Source organism: Colias croceus, chromosome 28, assembly GCF_905220415.1.
Source record: "Colias croceus chromosome 28, ilColCroc2.1".
Classification (NCBI taxonomy): Eukaryota; Metazoa; Arthropoda; class Insecta; order Lepidoptera; family Pieridae; genus Colias; species Colias croceus.
The window spans coordinates 5,439,764-5,459,190 of NC_059564.1; the positions used below are offsets into that span (position 1 = coordinate 5,439,764).

The 19,427-nt window shown below is 33.8% G+C and overlaps 2 protein-coding genes across 4 annotated transcripts; one reads left to right on the forward strand and one right to left on the reverse strand.

Moving 5' to 3' along the window:
* Positions 1-412: 412 nt before the first annotated feature.
* Positions 413-2,609, forward strand: LOC123704142 (LYR motif-containing protein 4). The gene is made up of 4 exons (XM_045652437.1): positions 413-535; positions 974-1,087; positions 1,273-1,393; positions 2,041-2,609. Exons 2-4 carry the CDS (start codon positions 999-1,001, stop codon positions 2,098-2,100), a joined length of 270 nt encoding a protein of 89 aa, XP_045508393.1. The 5' UTR covers positions 413-535; positions 974-998; the 3' UTR covers positions 2,101-2,609.
* A 204-nt stretch (positions 2,610-2,813) lies between these two features.
* Positions 2,814-12,554, reverse strand: LOC123704141. Of its 3 annotated transcripts, XM_045652434.1 has the most exons (14): positions 12,448-12,554; positions 11,710-11,830; positions 11,034-11,129; positions 9,550-9,678; positions 8,890-9,031; positions 8,496-8,551; positions 8,149-8,239; positions 7,946-8,014; positions 7,204-7,266; positions 6,551-6,705; positions 5,664-5,759; positions 5,069-5,204; positions 3,408-3,518; positions 2,814-3,111 (listed from the first exon to the last, which is right to left on the reverse strand). In XM_045652434.1, the coding sequence occupies exons 1-14, from the start codon at positions 12,530-12,532 to the stop codon at positions 2,995-2,997; spliced, it is 1,467 nt and encodes a 488-aa protein (XP_045508390.1). In that variant the 5' UTR covers positions 12,533-12,554; the 3' UTR covers positions 2,814-2,994. The 3 variants fall into 3 exon arrangements, with proteins under 3 accessions (XP_045508390.1, XP_045508391.1, XP_045508392.1); XM_045652435.1 differs by lacking the exon at positions 7,204-7,266; XM_045652436.1 differs by lacking the exon at positions 5,664-5,759.
* Positions 12,555-19,427: the final 6,873 nt, after the last annotated feature.

Below are 19,427 nucleotides of genomic sequence, written 5' to 3' on the forward strand. Positions count from 1 at the left end.
AAATTAATGAACACAAAATTTGAAAAGCATCGTCGATAAAAAATATTTTACTTAATTTAAAATTCTAATCCATAAATTGTGATGATTGATTTTGGATTTCGAATTGAGGATGCGTTTAATCAACAAATATATATTATTATACACAGTTATTATAATTTTTTTATAAAAATGTGTGCGTGTACTAGTGTACACACGTAAGAAGTGAAACTTCTTTATGACCTTATTTTTCAAAAAATAATTTACTATACGCAACTTTACAGAAATACGTCGAATCACGCGTGGTAGGGATAAGAAAAAGATGACGCGTAACGGAAAAATGACACGCGTAACGAAAAAATGTTACACAAAAATTTTTTCCAACCCCGATAAAGAAGAGTCACTTCAAAAAGTATGTTATAGCACAGATAAGGAAATGTAATATTACGTATCTGTGATCAACAGCTGAGTAGTGACATTATGGTGACATTTGACAATTGAAATTATTTATTTTGTGTAATTACCTACTCGATTTCCTATCGGTCTGCACGTGATAAAGGTATTTATTTTATTAATTATCAGTCGATTTAAGTTTAATTTTGTATTAAAATTTTATTTGCAACCAACTTTGACTTGCTTATACAAATCAAATGTTATTAATTGCCCTATGATACGTAGTTACCTGCGTAATTTATATGTATCAACTTGGATAACTAAAAAAACAAACAAATAATTTATTCTCAACTGCACTTCCGAATCGATTTAAGACAACCTTATTCACCTAAAAAGCAAACTTCGTTTTCGTAATTTTAAGTGATACAAAAAATAATATTGTGCAATGTAAGTTAAAAGAAAACTAAAACATAATTTCTATATGCCACCTACATAAAAAACCACATAACAACCAAATGGAAAATTAAAAAAATTAATATGAAAGATAAAAATATTTTTAAAAACGATACAGAAATACTTAGTTATATTCATTCTAAAATTCCAGAGACCAGGATAAATTCTTGTGAAGAATGGCTTCCAAAATTTCGAAACCCCAAATTCGTGCGCTCTACAGATCTCTCCTGCGAGAATCGGAAAAGTTTTCCAATTACAACTTCAGGTGAGTAATGCAGAGTGTAGCTGGTCTTAGCGTAATGATATATAGCCTATAGCCCTCCTCGACAAATGGGCTATCTAACACTGAAATAATTTTTCAAATCGGACCAGTAGTTCCCGAGATTAGCGCATTCAAACAAAGAAACTCTTCAGCTTTATAATATTAGTATAGATTATAATTATTTTCAGGGCATACGCAATCAGGAGAGTTAGAGATGGGTTTAGAGAGAAGAAAGATTTAACAGATCCAAAGGCGATTAACAATGAAATTAAATATGCAATGGACAGTCTGCAACTTATCAGGAGACAGGTATATAATATAATTTATTAACTGCACCCTGTAGTTACCCGCACTGCTTCGCTCTTAGCATAATGATATATAGTCTATAGCCCTCCTCTATAAATGGGCTATGGGCTAACATTGAAAGCATTTTAGCGTATTTTTCCGGGATAAAAAGTATCCTATTTTATGCCCAGGATAATAAGGTATAATTATACCAAGTTTCATCGAAATCGAACCGTTAGTTTTCACGTGATGCCTGAACATACAGACAGACAGACAAAAATTTTTTTAATCACATATTTGGGTTTGGTATCGATCCAGTAACACCCCCCTGCTATTTATTTTTTCAATATTTTCAATGTACAGAATTGACCCTTCTACAGATTTATTATATGTATAGATGTATTAACCCATTCAACAAACCAAACAAAGTAACTTTGTATATGTAAGTAAACAAAGTTGAAGAGTTACTTTATATATGTATGATCATAATTCAAATGAATGCGTACCTAATTTTCAAAATTTAACTAGTTAAATATAAAACTTATTTAAATAATGACATTCATTTAAATTTTATTTAATTTTAATAATAATTGAGATTGGCTTTAAAGTAACGATCTATCATTTTTTCACAAAATAAAACTATAATTCATGTAAATTTTGTTTCATTTCAGATTGTTATTGGAGATATGTACAGGACAGATAAACTCGTCATTGAAAATATGAATCAATGACTTGAATGTATCAAGAATCGAACATGTGGTAAAAATGTAAATAATAATAAAAATAGCTTCATGTAAAAATATGTTCGGAAAAGTAAACGGAAAAAAAATCTCAAAACTTCGGCAATTTATTTATTTTATTATTTTATTTTTTGCTTCCTAAAAATGGAATTTTACAGTCACTGATAGCTTATCCAACACTTTAAACATAGATTATTAGATTTTCATAAACAATTTGTTATTTTAACTGACAGATACTCTATCCACAAATTATCCAGAAATTGTTAAACTGGCGAGTCTTAACTTGCTTCAGTGATTTAGTATTAAAACAAAAAGATCCCGGTTTAAAAAAAATCATCAAATACCTCTTTTTAAATTACAAGTCATATTGCACCTTAAATCTTAGGAATAAAGTTCTAATTTAGTTGTCGATTGATGTATGATTTTTATTATATAATGCATTTGTATGTAAATAGTTTAGAACGTTAGAATTTTAAATAAATAAGTGTTAGAAAGAAAAATGTGATTTTTTTTTCTATTTTTAATCTATTTCTAGGAGAGAGAAGGCCATTTTTATTTTCCAATCGCAATTTTTATAGGAAAACTCGTAAAGTACCGTTATAGGTAGTTACGTAATTTCTGCTAACTGCCAATGAGAGTAAAAATCTGTGCAGTCGAAAAATTAACTAAACAGATAAAAATAAATGCAATACGCATTTATTGGGTATTATTTATTATTGGGTTCATATGTACCTAGGTACTTTTAAATAATTAATCAAAGAAAAGTATCCTTTTTGTCCCAATATAAGAGTTTAAGTACTTCGTTTATTTAGGTTATAGGTACATAGAAAAAGGCTAGGTTTTTTATATAAAAATAATTTTAATTATGTATCTTATTATTTATATTTAAACAGCCCCACTGTCTTCTAAAGAAACAACATTTTTGTCAACTTCTGTGGAACTCAGTCGGTTAAAATGCTTCCTTTTTTCTTCTTTACCATGATGCTTCTTATGACCTTTACCCTGAAATGAATAAAACATAATTTAAAAAAACTGCATGAATTGTTAATCAAACTGAAACTCACACATATTTATTCAATTCTTCTAGAAGTACTTTTGAATCGTCATTACATATTTTAAACATTTAATTTTCAAAAAATATCTATTTTTCAAAATAAGTGTAACTACATTTCCTAGGTATTGTTTACAATGACGGATTTAAAACATTTCCTGTAACACATGCATTTACGTAAATACTCTCGAAGCTTAAAGAAAAACTATTTTTTATTGAAAAATAATTAATGCATAAAATAAAATACCTTTCCATGTTTTTTCTTATGGCTGTGTTTCCGCCTGCGTTTTTCTACGTCATCTGATATTTCTGAGTGCTTTCGACGGGTTTCTACCGGCGCCATGTATGTAGCTGGCTCCTAATAAATATAAATATCAATAGAAATACATTAATATAAATAATGTAATAGTAACAAATTAAAAATATTTTTATGATAGATTTGAAACAAAATATGGGATGGGCATTAGTGAGTAAAAAATGACTTGTAAAAATATCGAATTTCGCTCAAATATCACTAAAAAAAGAAAAGCCCTATACAGAATGTCTATACACGGATATTTTTTTTTTAATTCATGGCCATGACGAATTTTTCATATTTCTTTTTTCAAAATGACCACACATGCATTTTTTACTTAGAGTATATATTACAATAGTATAGAGCGAGTGTATTGCACAAATTGCCTAGTGCGGATCGTAGGCAGATGAGCTATAGATACTATATAGATGTGTGTGTGACAAATAGGGATGGGTAGGTATCAATTGCGTGTTGAACTATCGATAATTTATGTAAATAAATATGTATCATAAGTAAATTTTATGTTCAATAAGTTATTAAAGGAAAAATATATGAATAAAGTATAAATATGTAATTTTTTTATTTGTTTACCAACTGAATAAAGTTTGTTTATTCCATTTGAATATTAAATATTATATAAGAAATTTTCTTGTATTAATTATAAGTACTTTAAAAAAATATGTTTAATTGGAATATCAGAAAAACGTGAGTACTTTTTAAATAATAAAGTTAATAAAATAAAAGATCGGGTTTAGTGCTATTTCTTTAATAATAAATCAAACAATAATAATAATGTTTTAAAAATGGTAAAAAATATTAAGGAATAATCAATAATTTAAAATGATAATATAATAAATAATATTAATAATTTTTTTATTTAATTTTATCCATTCTACTATCAAAATCTTCAAAATCAATTTAGCGGTTCAGAAAATATATCGTAACATTACATACTTTACATTTACACTATAATACATTCGCATTCATAATATTAGAAAGTGTATCATACAAAACACACCACAAATTTATTTATAATACATTTTTAAAAGAGTTTTAATTTTAAAGTTAAATAAATAATTTGTTAAAATATAGTTCTTCTAGTAAACTTTATATCGAGTACAGCGTTGGTCAGGTCACATCACTACGATCACGTGACGGCAGTGAGGCGCGCGAGCGAGCCTGCGCGTGTCCGCCTCCCACCTACCCTTCACCCCCGCGATGCTAGATTTATTTTCATAAAAATAAGTATAACAATCGACTTACTGATGAAATGTGATAGTGGATTTCAATTTTGTGTATTTTCTAGTATCGTTTTTGCAAGATAGAACTGCACATTTCACCATGTTTATTCGTAAATATAAAAAAAATCCAGAGCAACGCACTTCGTGAGCACTCAACCACGACTGCGAGCGCTCGCGGCGGGAGCGTCGTGTTGTTCCCACCTGTGCCTACTGTTCCCACTTGGTTGTTCGCACTCTATAGATAGTATATATACTCTAAGATTTTTTAACTGTCTTCTGATTTTATTAAAAAAAAAATTAACTGTCTTCTATTTTTTTTTCAACTTTTTAATAACGTAAGTAATTGAATACAGATTATAACAATAAGTTTACCTTTGGAGGGCTTCTCCTCATAGAATTACTGGCGTCACTGAAGTAACCATTCAAGTTATTATCTTCTACAAAAAGAGGCTGGTCGATTGGAACCTCTGTAGTTGCTAGATATCTACTGCGATTTCTTACTGAAAACCTGGAAATAATCGAAATTAAATTATATTATTCAAATAACTAGAATGAAAGCATAAAACATATTTATTTATTTTCAATTTAGGTATGTGATGTTTTAAACTCCAAACATTATTTATAACAAACAGGAATTAATGCTGTAATGACATCATGGTATTTTTTTATTAAAACGTAAACGTAACCTGCGTTCCTTTGAAACTAATCAAGGCTATGATGATGTTGAAATTGTATTAGAAATAATTTAATTATATTATCTGTGCATCTGTTTTAACCAAGGTTTTAACCACAGAACAGTAGTTTTAACAAATTTGCAAATAATATTTTATTATTGATGTTTATATTCGTAATTCAAATTTCAAATTTCTGATTCTAGAAAGTGATGCTGTGATAGATTAGTTATGTCCTTGACGAAGAATAAAGCAGTTAAATATTTTCCGTGTAAAGGGTATAGATTAAAATTTACCGTTTATAATGTTCTCCGTCTGGATTGGGCTTTTTTGGCTTTTCGTTTTTATGTTCATCTTGCATTCGGTGCTTTGTTTCGAGATCAGTGTGTGACCTATACATTCATATTATTATTAGGTAAGTACCTACTGCTTTTCAATATTAGATTTTTCATTAACAAATGCGATAGAACTTGGAATATTTTCATTGTACATAAGTATATAATATTTTCAATGGGTTACATAATAAGTATTTTTTTGGAATATTTTTAAATACAAACGTTATTGCTTAGAATTTAGATTATTCCTTGGTTTGAGTTTTAAACAGTTACACTGTGGTTACACCTTACGTTACAATATAGCGCTTAATTCGATCATTCTTTTAAATGAATCGAATAGTCCAGTAAAAAAACCATAGACCTTTAGACAATATTCTTACGAACTTTAAAACCATACATTATTATCCTTACTGTTGCGAAAATTGAGATAACATACCTAAAACATCATTCCCATGGGAAAGTCCCCTTTTTGCGAATTTGAATCACAATTTTCGATAGATGGCGCTTTTAAAAATGTGACAGGTAGGTAGTTATGACAGTTATCTATACATACATAATATAATTTGCTTTATCTAGTAGTACCTATATGCTTGATGTTATCTATAAGTACTTCTATACTAATATTATAAAGCTGAAGAGTTTGTTTGTTTGTTCGAACGCGTTAATCTCAGGAACTATTGGTCCGATTTGAAAAATTCTTTCGGTGTTAGATAGCCCATTTATCGAGGAAGGCTATAGGTTATATGTTATCATTACGCTAAGACCAACAGGAGCGGAGGCACGCGGGTGAAACCGCGAAGCGCAGCTTGTGTGTTATATTATTAACTGTGCTAGACAATATTTCTCACCGTGTCTCCAAGCTGGCCAGCGGTTCCTTCTGGACCTTTTCACTCATCTTCTGTACTACATTCTCGATGTCGCGCATTCGATTCCCGATTGCGTCAACTAGCGCTTGTAAGCCAGATTGTTTCTCCGGTTTGTCTTCTGTCTGTGCGTTTGTGTCCTGAGAGATTGGGATTGTACTTAATTACTTATTTAAATATTTTGCAATTAAAACATAAATATTGAATTATATATTAAAGTATTTGTGAGAAAAAATATTGTAAATATGTATAACACCTTTAAATTGCCATATACGAGCAAATACATAAACATATTGGATTTGATTTGATAAAGACAAACGTTAATAAATAGTTACCTATATAGCAGAAGTCTGCTTCCAACGAGAGGTTAACAGTTTTACAGTCAAGCATATTTTGTACAGTCGTAGTTACACAGATTTCTTTACTGAAGTCTTTTCGAAGTGAAACTTCTTTAGCCGCGTTGAGAGTAAAATTTCAAGGTCGCGTCACGGTAATACTGTCACGTCATGGAGTAAAGCGACGATTTTGGTATCTTGCCACAGAAGTTTCACTTCTGACACGTTCTATTAATGTAATACCTTCTTATATATTTTTCAGGGTATTGAATAAAGCTAGATAATTTAAATTGAACAGTTTACCGTTAATTCAGCTTCATGTTCGTTCCATTGATTTGGTGGTATTTCTGTCCATCCCATACGCGTCTAAAAATAATTATTATTTTATGAGGAATTAGGTAGTTAACTATAAAAAAATATCATGAAATTTCACCCAGGCGAGAATCGTGTGGAAGGGAACAATCCCAAAAAAATCGAATTGAGAACTTCCTCCTTTTTGAAGTAAAATTTCTTCGTTTCGTTATGCTAATACTATCACATCATCTTTTGGTATCTTTGAATCTTGTCAAAGAAGTTTCACTTCTGACGCATGTGCTCGGGACGCACGCTCTATTTTTGAAGGCATTTATTTATTTATTTATTTAACAGTTTTATGTACCATTACAAATTTTACAAACTATAATATTAAAAGAAAAGGAAATATTCACAGCACATAAGGCAACCTTATCGCTTATCAGCGATCTCTTCCAGGCTGCCCAAGGTAAAGGATAAAGATTAATATTAAATGGGTACACGGGTGGCAATGAAAATAAAGATAAAAGAGAGAAAATAAAATACATATTATATGAAAAATAAAAGAGGACATAATACATACTATTATTTTGAAGGAAAAGCTAAATCAGAGAAATTTTTATTTAAAAGAGTTTTAAAGGAACTTTTCGAGGAAGCTCGTCTTACAGCTATAGGCAAAGAATTCCAAAGTCTGATAGCGGTTATAACAAAGGCATTTTTAACGAAGAAAAATCATAAATTCTGAAATATTTACCTCAGATGGTTTTTGTGTGGCCAAAGCATATTCATGCGCGTAGTATTTCTCATCAGATATTTCATGGATCTAGAAAATGACAGACATTTTAGTATTATTTTTTGGAGACCTGAAAATACTTTCTAAACAGATGGCTAAACTAAGTATATCCTTTAATTTAGGTAATATTTATATTGTGAGTAATAAAAATCAAAAAAGGATACCTTATCAGTAACGTCTTCTAGGTCAGCATTACCATCACGATCACTGTCATCCAAATATGGACTGGAGGAAGGTTTTCTTGGCCGCTTGCGCCTGAAAAATGTTAAGTGCAAACATTCATTACACATACCATACTATTTCTGGCTTAACAAAACCACAGCTGAATGTTTTTTATAAAATGATTTATTGCTCTAAAAATTATACTATTATACTTCTAAAAATACATTAACAAGCGGCAAACAGAAATCATGCACTCTATGAGACGATTTTTGACAAAATTCATCGGCTTGTTTTGACAAAAATTTTCCGATTTTTTAGTTGTAAAATATATATTTTTTTAATTACTTACCTCAAATTGTCTATTTCAGCGTGCTCTTTTTCGTCGTTACCCGTAGCTAAAGCGATCTGAATAAAAATATATTTTAATAAATAAATTAATAACTAACACTAGGATAATTGAAATCATTTTGTAGTAAAAATATTACGAAACAAGAATTTCACTGGCAAATACTTTTATGAAGCTTTTTATGCATTTTTTTCATGTAAAAACGAAAATTTTAAACACTTTGCCAAAGATTAAATGAAATTAAACTTTTTAAAAATTATGTAACTAGTTATATACATATTATAATATGATATGTATTTTTTTCAATAAGTACCTATTTTTTCAATAAGTACTTATTTATTTTTTATTTTTACAAGAAATAACTATAAAAATAAATACTTAAATGAAAAGTATTTACCACAATATCAGGAGAAGCAGCTACCCTCGGAACTATATCATGACAAGGTTTTTCCGTTGTCTTCTTCGAAGATCGAAGGACCTTATCTATTTTATCTTCCCCATCTGTTTGGATTTCATAAACTGGACCTTGTATGGCGTGTCTGGATATGTAGGATAGGAACATGAACAATAAAAATTAAAAAAAAAAATGTGTGCGTGTACTAGTGTACACACGTAAGAAGTGAAACTTCTTTATGACCTTATTTTTCAAAAAATAATTTACTAAATGCAACTTTACAGAAATACGTCCAATCACACGTGGTAAGGATAAGAAAAAGATGGCGCGTAACGGAAAAATGTCACGCGTAAAGAAAAAATAAAGTAGTTTCACTTCAAAAAGTATTTAAAAACATCAAGATCAACTTAAAAAATTATTTTTTTAAGTTGATCGTTACGCGTGACATTTTTCCGTTACGCGCCATTTACCACGTTTGATTCGACGTATTTCTGTAAAGTTGCGTATGGTAAATTATTTTTTGAAAAATAAGGTCATAAAGCATTTTCACTTCTTATGTGTGTATGCTTATAGTACACGCACACATTTTTTGTAATGTATAAATAAATTAAATTCATAACATACTAATAACTATATAGTCTTATTATTTACACTATTCCATACTTAGGCAAATCGTCAATAGGCGGAGGCTTCTTCATCTTATACATGTGGCTCCAAGGCGCTGCGGGGAGATTCTCCCAGGGCTGTCCTAGTACTTTGGTCCAAACCTCCCCACGGACCACTACTAGACACCTAGAATAATTATTTTAATATAGAAAAAATCTAATATTTATGAAAAAAAAAATTTACATGTTTTTAGTATAGATTAGCTCTTTCAAACACTAAGTTCTTCTTCAGTTCAGAAATGAAAAATCCAGAAATTTTTTAATTTATATCATACTAGCTTTCTGCCCGCGGCTTTGCCCACTTTATCTAAAACCTCATAAATTATAAACCTACTAAAACCTTCCTCTTGAATCACTCTATCTATTAAAAAAAACCGCATCAAAATCCGTTGCTTAGTTTTAAAGATTTAAGCATACAAAGGGACATAGGGACAGAGAAAGCAACTTTGTTTTATATTATGTAGTGATCTACAGAAACTATGCAACAGATAAAATATAAAAAAATCAAACGACTAAAAAGCTACCTACCTATATTATCCAACTAATATTATAAATGCGAAAGTTTGTGGGGGTGTGTATGTGTGTTTGTTACTCTTTCACGGAAATACTAGTGAACCGATTAAGTACAATGAAATTTAGCACACATACAACTTGGATTAACACATAGGATAAGTTTCATCCTGGAAATCCCATGGGAACGGAACTAGTTATACGGGTTTTTCTTTCAAAACGCGGGCGGAAAGCTAGATCATACTAATCGGTAATAACATAACAAAATCGTTGTAGTCAAACAGAGACCAAAAACATCATCTTGGTACTGCTTTAAAAATATATGTATAAGTACTAGCTTTCCACCCGCGGCATCGCCCGCGCAGTCAAAGAAAAACCCACATAGTTCCGTGGGATTTCCGGGATAAAACCTATCCTATGTCCTTTCTCGGGTATCAAAATATCTCTATACCAAATTTCATGCAAATTGCTTCAGTAGTTAAGGCGTGATTGAGTAACAGACAGACATCATGCAGCAAAATAATGTTAAACCTTGTAAAATAAATTATCTACATAACTACATCATTAACTTGATTCCTAGTAAAGCTTATCGATTGAGGAATGTTGATAATTTCCTATAAAAAATATGTAGACTACTTCATTGCCCAAAGTTTTTAATGAAATCATCCGATGTTTAAATAAATTGATACATAGAATTGTGATAGAATTTTGCACAATAACGACGATTCATGACGACTAGCCCCTTCATTGATAGACGACCTTTTTACTTTTTCGAAACGACCACAAGAAGACGGCCGGCTGTGAGTCGACTATTTATGAAAAACGAATTTTCTAAGAAAACAATGACTATGTTAATTGACGTTCAATCAAGACTGCACGATACATTCAACAACTTGACGAGTTGTCTTTTAGTCTTTCAATTAAATGTCGTCATTCAATGCAAACTCAATAAGATGACTGCAGTTATATTACCTCAATCTGGTGCAGCAGTATGGAAACTGCATATTAGTATCTTCCACAACCTCTTCACACTCTATAGCCGATTCTGGCGCCTCCACGCGTTTACACCTGAAATTTAAGTAGTTGATAAAGTCACTGATAGCTCATTTTTAACACCTTTGACGTATTTTTCAACCATTTTCAAGTGAAACTTCTTTAGGGCGTTTTGAGAGTAAAATGGCAATACCGTCATGGAGTAATGTGACGATTTTGAGTCGTTCCCTATCTTTGAATATTGTCAAAGGTTTCACTTCTGACACGTGTGCTCGGCACACACGCTCGTTTTGCTTATTTTTTGCCATAATGAAATGTTGTGAATTCTCTTTATATTTGCGTCGAGCACGTAAAAATCACTGGGCAAATTTTGACAAAATTAGATTTAATAATAGAGATTAATCAATATTAGATTCAACTTATAGGCTCACCTAACCGGGGCAAATAAAAATAAATTCGAAATAATTATATGGTATCACAGATCACTGGATCGATTTATATTTATATATAGATATATTTCGAAATAATATTTTTTGGAAAAAAAAAATTGACGCGATACTCGCAAAGTGCAATATTTGTTACTCCATGCTAGCGAAGTTGCGCACGAAAAGCAAGTTTATAGTAAAATTTTAATTTAAAAAACTAATATATTTACCCCACAGTATAAATAGCTAGGTTCCGCCCCCCGGGTTGACACCTGTGGCGTGTGCATGAATACGCATCAGCCCACTCCTGGTAGACCTCATGTTTTTCCATTGTTCTCGGGTCCGTGCAATCTGTAAGTTTTAAACCGACTTCTAAAAAAGGTCGTACAAAGTTAAATAGGTGGAGGGAATAAAGACTTTGGTTTCCACTCGCTCATAATAAACATTGACACACATACCTATTATGATTTCAGTTTCAAATTTTAACAAATTACTTATACGGCGAAGCCATGAGAAATATTGCCAAAAAATAGGAAAAAAGTATTCCTTTTTGGAAACAGGCGACACAATCATCATGTAAAACAATTCAATTTACACTCAGTTACCTACAATTTATAAAATACACTGAAAGAAAAGTCTATTTTATTTTACTTCAGTCATTAAAAATCGTTCTAGATATTACCTAGTGTGAACAATCAATCAAATATATTGTGTTATGTGCGAATCCGTAGGTTCAAAAGCTCAGAATATCATAAAACTATAGCTGTGCTCCGCGGTTTTACCCGCATTGCTCTTGCTTGCATAGCATACTTATAGCCTTCCTCGATAAATGGGCTATCTAACACAGAAAGAATTTTTCAAATCCGACCAGTAGTTCCTGAGATTAGCGCGTTCAAACAATATCTTCAGCTTTATATTATTAATATAGAATGATATAGATATCACTATTAAAAAATATAGATATTTACACTGATCCTTATAATTCTTTGCAGCCGGAACTGCAGTGGCCATAGAAAAGTATTTCAAAATTACGATTAAACATATTTTATTCATTTTCGCACACAACTATGGTAAAAACGAGATCTGTTCAGAATGAAATTCTTTCCCATACATGAATGCCCTGATAATTGATGTACAGTCGCAATGAAAATTGAAAATTTTGAATTATTTTTCGATGTTATTTTTATTGTTACAGATGTGCTACTTCTCCTAGCTACGCAGACATAAAAATCCTTCGTATATGATTAAATTTGTATTCGTTCTACAGAAATAGATTAAAAACCGGATTCACTTTTTAGCTATACATTAAGCACTGAGGAACTAACAACAACAACAATAACAACTACAATAGAGCGTGTGTGCCGAGCACACGTGTAAGTATGTAACTTCTTTGGTAAGATTCAATGATATCAAAATCGTCGCCTTACTCCATGACGTGACGGTATTGCCATGACGCGACCTTGAAATTTCACCTGAAAAAGTTTTACTTCAAACATAACATCTTAATTAACTAGTTACTTTTCACGTATTTAAGGCACAATTTTTTACCACTTTTGTACTCGCCTGTACATTATCTTGCGCTAATATTGTTTACAAAACGACGATTCGCATCCGGCCGCAGTCAACAAAACCACTACGAATAAAATGTTTTACCGTGCCTTCGCTTGGAAGTAAGTGTTTATTTTCTTTTTTATCTGTGCAAAAAAAGACGCGCAAGGATCGTAGAAAAGTTCTTTTTGAAGCTATTTTTAAATTTTAATATTTGTCAGACTTGGCGCAGAAATATTGGTGGCAGTACACATGGTAGTTGGTCTGTCCTGTCGAATTATTCTGATGAATTTTAATCATCTGCATCATCATCATTATGATCAGTTTTCATCTTTATTATAATACTAGCGGTCCACGTCCTGGCTTCGCCCGTGGTTCGCAATAAAAAGTAGCCTATGTTCTTTCTCAGGGTTTAAAGATTGTCTGTGCCAAATTTCATCAAAATTGGTCCAGTAGTGAGCCTATTCATTACAATCAAACAAACAAACAAAGTTTTCCTCTTTATAATATTAGTGTAGATATTCTGTGAATCAATAAGAAAATTTCGTTTCATTTTCAAATTGTTATTTAAAATTACAGCCTTTGCAATATTTTCATGCTAACCCTGTGTTTGGAAACGCATTTTCTATATCTATACTTATAATAAATCTGTAGAGAGGTCAATTCTGTACATGAAATATATTTAAAAAAAAAACTATGAAGGGGTGATAAGGGATCGCTACTGATGCCAAAAATGCAATCAGTAAAATTTTTGTCTGTCTGTCCGTCTGTCTGTCTGATTTTAACGAAATTTGGCACAATTATTCTTAATACTCCTCCTTATAGTATACTTTTTATTACGCTACGATCAATATGAGCAGAGCAGTGATGGGAAATATTGGGAAAACGGGAGAAGTTACTCCATTTTTTAAGCTTCCGTCGCGTGTGAAGCCTTATGGTTAAAGCTACATAGAAAAAATAAATCCCTAAACAGCATAATATTATGTCTATTTTTAAAAATTGACTCACAATAACACGTGAAACTTCAATAACTTCAACTTGCAATTCGGAGCTATCTGATTATAGAACAGGAGCTAGCAACGTTTAAAAAAAAGTCATTTTAGTATAGTTGGGTTTTTGATATACTGTTTCTCTTGCTATTTCGGTTAGAGTCCGGGCTGTCTGGCTGGCCGCAGTGGTTGCGTTTATTAGTGCGCATCTTATCTGCACAGGAAAATATCCCTAATTTAAAGTCATTTTTTAACGCGTAATTTTTAATCTTTTGCCTTTAGATAGATCCATCAGACATAATTTTTTTATTGCAAGACGTTTTTTCCGTTGTAAAATAGGTGCCATACGCAATTTTTATTTCAAAATAACTAAAATGTCATCGAAATAAGTGAAATTACATTATATTTGTTAAAAAAAGTTAACATTATTACCTACTCAATAAAAAAAGAATCATGTAAATCGTTATAGAAACACCAAAGTTATACATACAGTACCTACTCCATAATTAATAATGCGCATTAGTCCATTGAAAAGTTACATTTGGGGTCGCATTTTTTAGAGGACGCAAATTTTATTTTTTTGATGTGTAGGGGGAACACTTCTAAAATTTGTTTCAAAGTTGAATTTTCCGATAAAATGATTATTTACACAGGTAGCAGATAGCAGTGGGGAAAGTGAAAGTTAATAAGAGCATAATGGACGTTCTGATCATTCTACGATATCAGAAATAGAGATAATCCCTGATTCTGTAAATTCTTTGGACTGAGATTTTAATGATTAGATTTCTACAATTTAAATGTAAACCAGTATTTGAAAATATTTTCTTATTATATTTTTTTAGGTGTCGTGTATGTAGTGTCGAGTATGAAGTGTCGTGTTTGAAGTGTCGTGTATGAAGTGTCGTGTTTGAAGTGTCTTGTTTGAAGTGTCGTATATGAAGTGTCGTGCATGAAGTGTCGTGTTTGAAGTGTCGATTTAGAAGTGTCGATTTAGAAGTATCGTGTTTGAAGAGTCGTATATGAAGTGACGTGTATGAAGTGTCGTGTATGAAGTGTCGTGTTTGAAGTGTCGATTTAGAAGTATCGTGTTTGAAGTGTCGTATATGAAGTGACGTGTATGAAGTGTCGTGTATGAAGTGTCGTGTTTGAAGTGTCGTATATGAAGTGTCGATTTTGAAGTGTCGTGTATGAAGTGTCGTGTTTGAAGTGTCTTGTACGAAGTGTCGTGTTTGAAGTGTCGTGTTTGAAGTGTCGTGTATGAAGTGTCGTGTTTGAAGTGTCGATTTTTAAGTGTCATGTTTGTAGTGTCGTGTATGAAGTGTCGATTTTGAAGTGTCATGTTTGAAGTGTTGATTTTGAAGTGTCGTGTATGAAGTGTCGTGTATGAAGTGTCGTGTATTTAGTGTCGTATATGAAGTGTCGTGTATGAAGTGTCGTGTATGAAGTGTCGTGTTTGAAGTGTCGTGTTTGAAGTGTCGTCTTTAAAGTGTCGTGTGTGAAGTGTCGTGTTTGAAGTGTCGTGTGTGAAGTGTCGTGTTTGAAGTGGCGTCTTTGAAGTGTCGTGTGTGAAGTGTCGTGTGTGAAGTGTCGTGTTTAAAGTGTCGTGTGTGAAGTGTCGTGTGTGAAGTGTCGTGTTTGAAGTGTCGTGTATCAAGTGTCGTGTTTGAAGTGTCGTGTGTGTAGTGTCGTGTGTGTAGTGTCGTGTGTGAAGTGTCGTGTGTGAAGTGTATGAAGTGTCGTGTGTGAAGTGTCGTGTTTGAGTGTCGTGTGTGAAGTGTCGTCTTTGAAGTGTCGTGTTTGAAGTGTCGTAAGTGAGGTTTCGTGTGTGACGTGTCGTGTGTCAAGTGTCGTGTTTGAAGTGTCGTCTTTAAAGTGTCGTCTTGGAAGTGTCGTGTTTGAAGTGTTCTGTGTGAGGTGTCGTGTGTGAAGTGTCGTGTTTGAGTGTCGTGTGTGAAGTGTCGTGTGTGAAGTGTCGTGTTTGAAGTGTCGTGTGTGAAGTGTCGTGTTTGTAGTGTCGTGTTTGAAGTGTCGTGTTTGAAGTGTCGTGTTTGAAGTGTCATGTATGAAGTATCGTGTATGAAGTGCCGTGTATGAAGTGTCGTGTTTGAAGTGTCGATTTTGAAGTATCGTGTTTGAAGTGTCGTATATGAAGTGTCGTGTGTGAAGTGTCGTGTGTGAAGTGTCGTGTTTAAAGTGTCGTGTGTGAAGTGTCGTGTTTGAAGTGTCGATTTTTAAGTGTCGTGTTTGAAGTGTCGTATATGAAGTGTCGATTTTGAAGTGTCGTGTTTGAAGTGTCGTGTATGAAGTGTCGTGTATGAGTGTCGTGTTTGAAGTGTCGTGTTTGAAGTGTCGTGTATGAAGTGTCGTGTATGAAGTGTCGATTTTGAAGTGTCGTGTTTGTAGTGTCGTGTTTGTAGTGTCGTGTTTGAAGTGTTGTGTTTGAAGTGTCGTGTATGAAGAGTCGTGTATGAAGTGCCGTGTATGAAGTGTCGTGTTTGAAGTATCGTGTTTGAAGTGTCGTATATGAAGTGTCGTGTGTGAAGTGTCGTGTTTAAAGTGTCGTGTGTGAAGTGTCGTGTGTGTAGTGTCGTGTGTGAAGTGTCGTGTTTGAGTGTCGTGTGTGAAGTGTCGTGTGTGATGTGTCGTATATGAAGTGTCGTGTGTGAAGTGTCGTGTTTAAAGTGTCGTGTGTGAAGTGTCGTGTGTGAAGTGTCGTGTTTAAAGTGTCGTGTGTGAGGTGTCGTGTGTGAAGTGTCGTGTTTGAGTGTCGTGTTTGAGTGTCGTGTGTGAAGTGTCGTGTGTGAAGTGTCGTGATTGAAGTGTTGTGTGTGAAGTGTCGTGTGTGAAGTGTCGTTTGTGAAGTGTCGTGTGTGAAGTGTCGTGTGTGAAGTGTCGATTTTTAAGTGTCGTGTTTGAAGTGTCGTGTATGAAGTGTCGTGTATGAAGTGCCGTGTATGAAGTGTCGATTTATAAGTGTCGTGTTTGAAGTGTCGTATATGAAGTGTCGTGTGTGAAGTGTCGTGTTTAAAGTGTCGTGTGTGAAGTGTCGTGTGTCAAGTGTCGTGTTTGAAGTGTCGTCTTTGAAGTGTCGTGTGTGAGGTGTCGTGTGTGATGTGTCGTCTTTGAAGTGTCGTCTTTGAAGTGTCGTGTGTGAAGTGTCGTGTTTGAAGTGTCGTGTGTCAAGTGTCGTGTTTGAAGTGTCGTGTGTGAGGTATCGTGTGTGAAGTGTCGTGTGTCAAGTGTCGTGTTTGAAGTGTCGTGTTTGAGTGTCGTGTGTGAAGTGTCGTGTGTGAAGTGTCGTCTTTGAAGTGTCGTCTTTGAAGTGTCGTCTTTAAAGTGTCGTGTTTGAAGTGTCGTGTATGAAGTGTCGTATTTGATGTGTCGATTTTTAAGTGTCGTGTTTGAAGTGTCGTGTATGAAGTGTCGTGTTTGAAGTGTCTTGTACGAAGTGTCGTGTTTGAAGTGTCGTATATGAAGTGTCGTGTTTGAAGTGTCGTGTATGTATGAAGTGTCGTGCTTGAAGTGTCGATTTATAAGTGTCGTGTTTGAAGTGTCGTGTATGAAGTGTCGTGTTTGAAGTGTCGTGTACGAAGTGTCGTGTATGAAGTGTTGTGTTTGAAGTGTCGTGTATGAAGTGTCATGTTTGAAGTGTCGTGTATGAAGTGTCGATTTTGAAGTGTCGTGTTTGAAGTGTCAATTTTGAAGTGTCGTGTATGAAGTGTCGTGTATTTAGTGTCGTATATGAAGTGTCGTGTATGAAGTGTCGTGTTTGAAGTGTCGTGTGTGAAGTGTCGTGTTTGAGTGTCGTGTGTGAAGTGTCGTCTTTGAAGTGTCGTGTTTGAAGTGTCGTGTGTGAAGTGTCGTGTTTGAGTGTCGTGTTTGAAGTGTCGTGTGTGAAGTGTCGTGTGTCAAGTGTCGTGTTTGAAGTGTCGTCTTTAAAGTGTCGTCTTGGAAGTATCGTGTTTGAAGTGTCCTGTGTGAGGTGTCGTGTGTGAAGTGTCGTGTAAGAAGTGTCGTGTTTGAAGTGTCGATTTTTAAGTGTCGTGTATGAAGTGTCGTGTATGAAGTGTCGATTTTGAAGTGCCGTGTTTGAAGTGTCGTGTATGAAGTGTCGTGTTTGAAGTGTCGTGTTTGAAGTGTCATGTATGAAGTGTCGTGTTTGAGTGTCGTGTTTGAAGTGTCGTGTGTGAAGTGTCGTGTGTCAAGTGTCGTGTTTGAAGTGTCGTCTTTAAAGTGTCGTCTTGGAAGTGTCGTGTTTGAAGTGTCGTGTATGAAGTGTCGATTTTGAAGTGTCGTGTGTGTAGTGTCGTGTGTGAGGTGTCGTGTTTGAGTGTCGTTTGTGAAGTGTCGTGTGTGATGTGTCGTGTATGAAGTGTCGTGTATGAAGTGTCGTGTATGAAGTGTCGTGTATGAAGTGTCGTGTATGAAGTGTCGTGTATGAAGTGTCGTGTTTGAAGTGTCGTGTATTTAGTGTCGTGTATGAAGTGTCGTGTATGAAGTGTCGTGTATGAAGTGTCGTGTTTGAAGTGTCGTGTATGAAGTGTCGATTTTTAAGTGTCATGTTTGTAGTCTCGTGTATGAAGTGTCGATTTTGAAGTGTCGTGTTTGAAGTGTCGATTTTGAAGTGTCGTGTATGAAGTGTCGTGTATGAAGTGTCGTGTATGAAGTGTCGTGTATGAAGTGTCGTGTATGAAGTGTCGTATATGAAGTGTCGTATATGAAGTGTCGATTTTGAAGTGTCGTGTATTTAGTGTCGTGTATGAAGTGTCGTGTATGAAGTGTCGTGTATGAAGTGTCGTGTTTGAAGTGTCGTGTATGAAGTGTCGTGTTTGAAGTGTCGATTTTTAAGTGTCATGTTTGTAGTGTCGTATATGAAGTGTCGTGTATGAAGTGTCGATTTTTAAGTGTCGTGTTTGAAGTGTCGTGTATGAAGTGTCGATTTTGAAGTGTCGTGTTTGAAGTGTCGTGTATTTAGTGTCGTATATGAAGTGTCGTGTATGAAGTGTCGTGTATGAAGTGTCGTGTTTGAAGTGTCGTCTTTGAAGTGTCGTCTTTAAAGTGTCGTGTTTGTAGTGTCGTGTGTGAAGTGTCGTGTTTGAAGTGTCGTGTATGAAGTGTCGATTTATAAGTGTCGTGTTTGAAGTGTCGTATATGAAGTGTCGTGTGTGAAGTGTCGTGTTTAAAGTGTCGTGTGTGAAGTGTCGTGTGTCAAGTGTCGTGTTTGAAGTGTCGTCTTTGAAGTGTCGTGTGTGAGGTGTCGTGTGTGATGTGTCGTCTTTGAAGTGTCGTCTTTGAAGTGTCGTGTGTGAAGTGTCGTGTTTGAAGTGTCGTGTGTCAAGTGTCGTGTTTGAAGTGTCGTGTGTGAGGTATCGTGTGTGAAGTGTCGTGTGTCAAGTGTCGTGTTTGAAGTG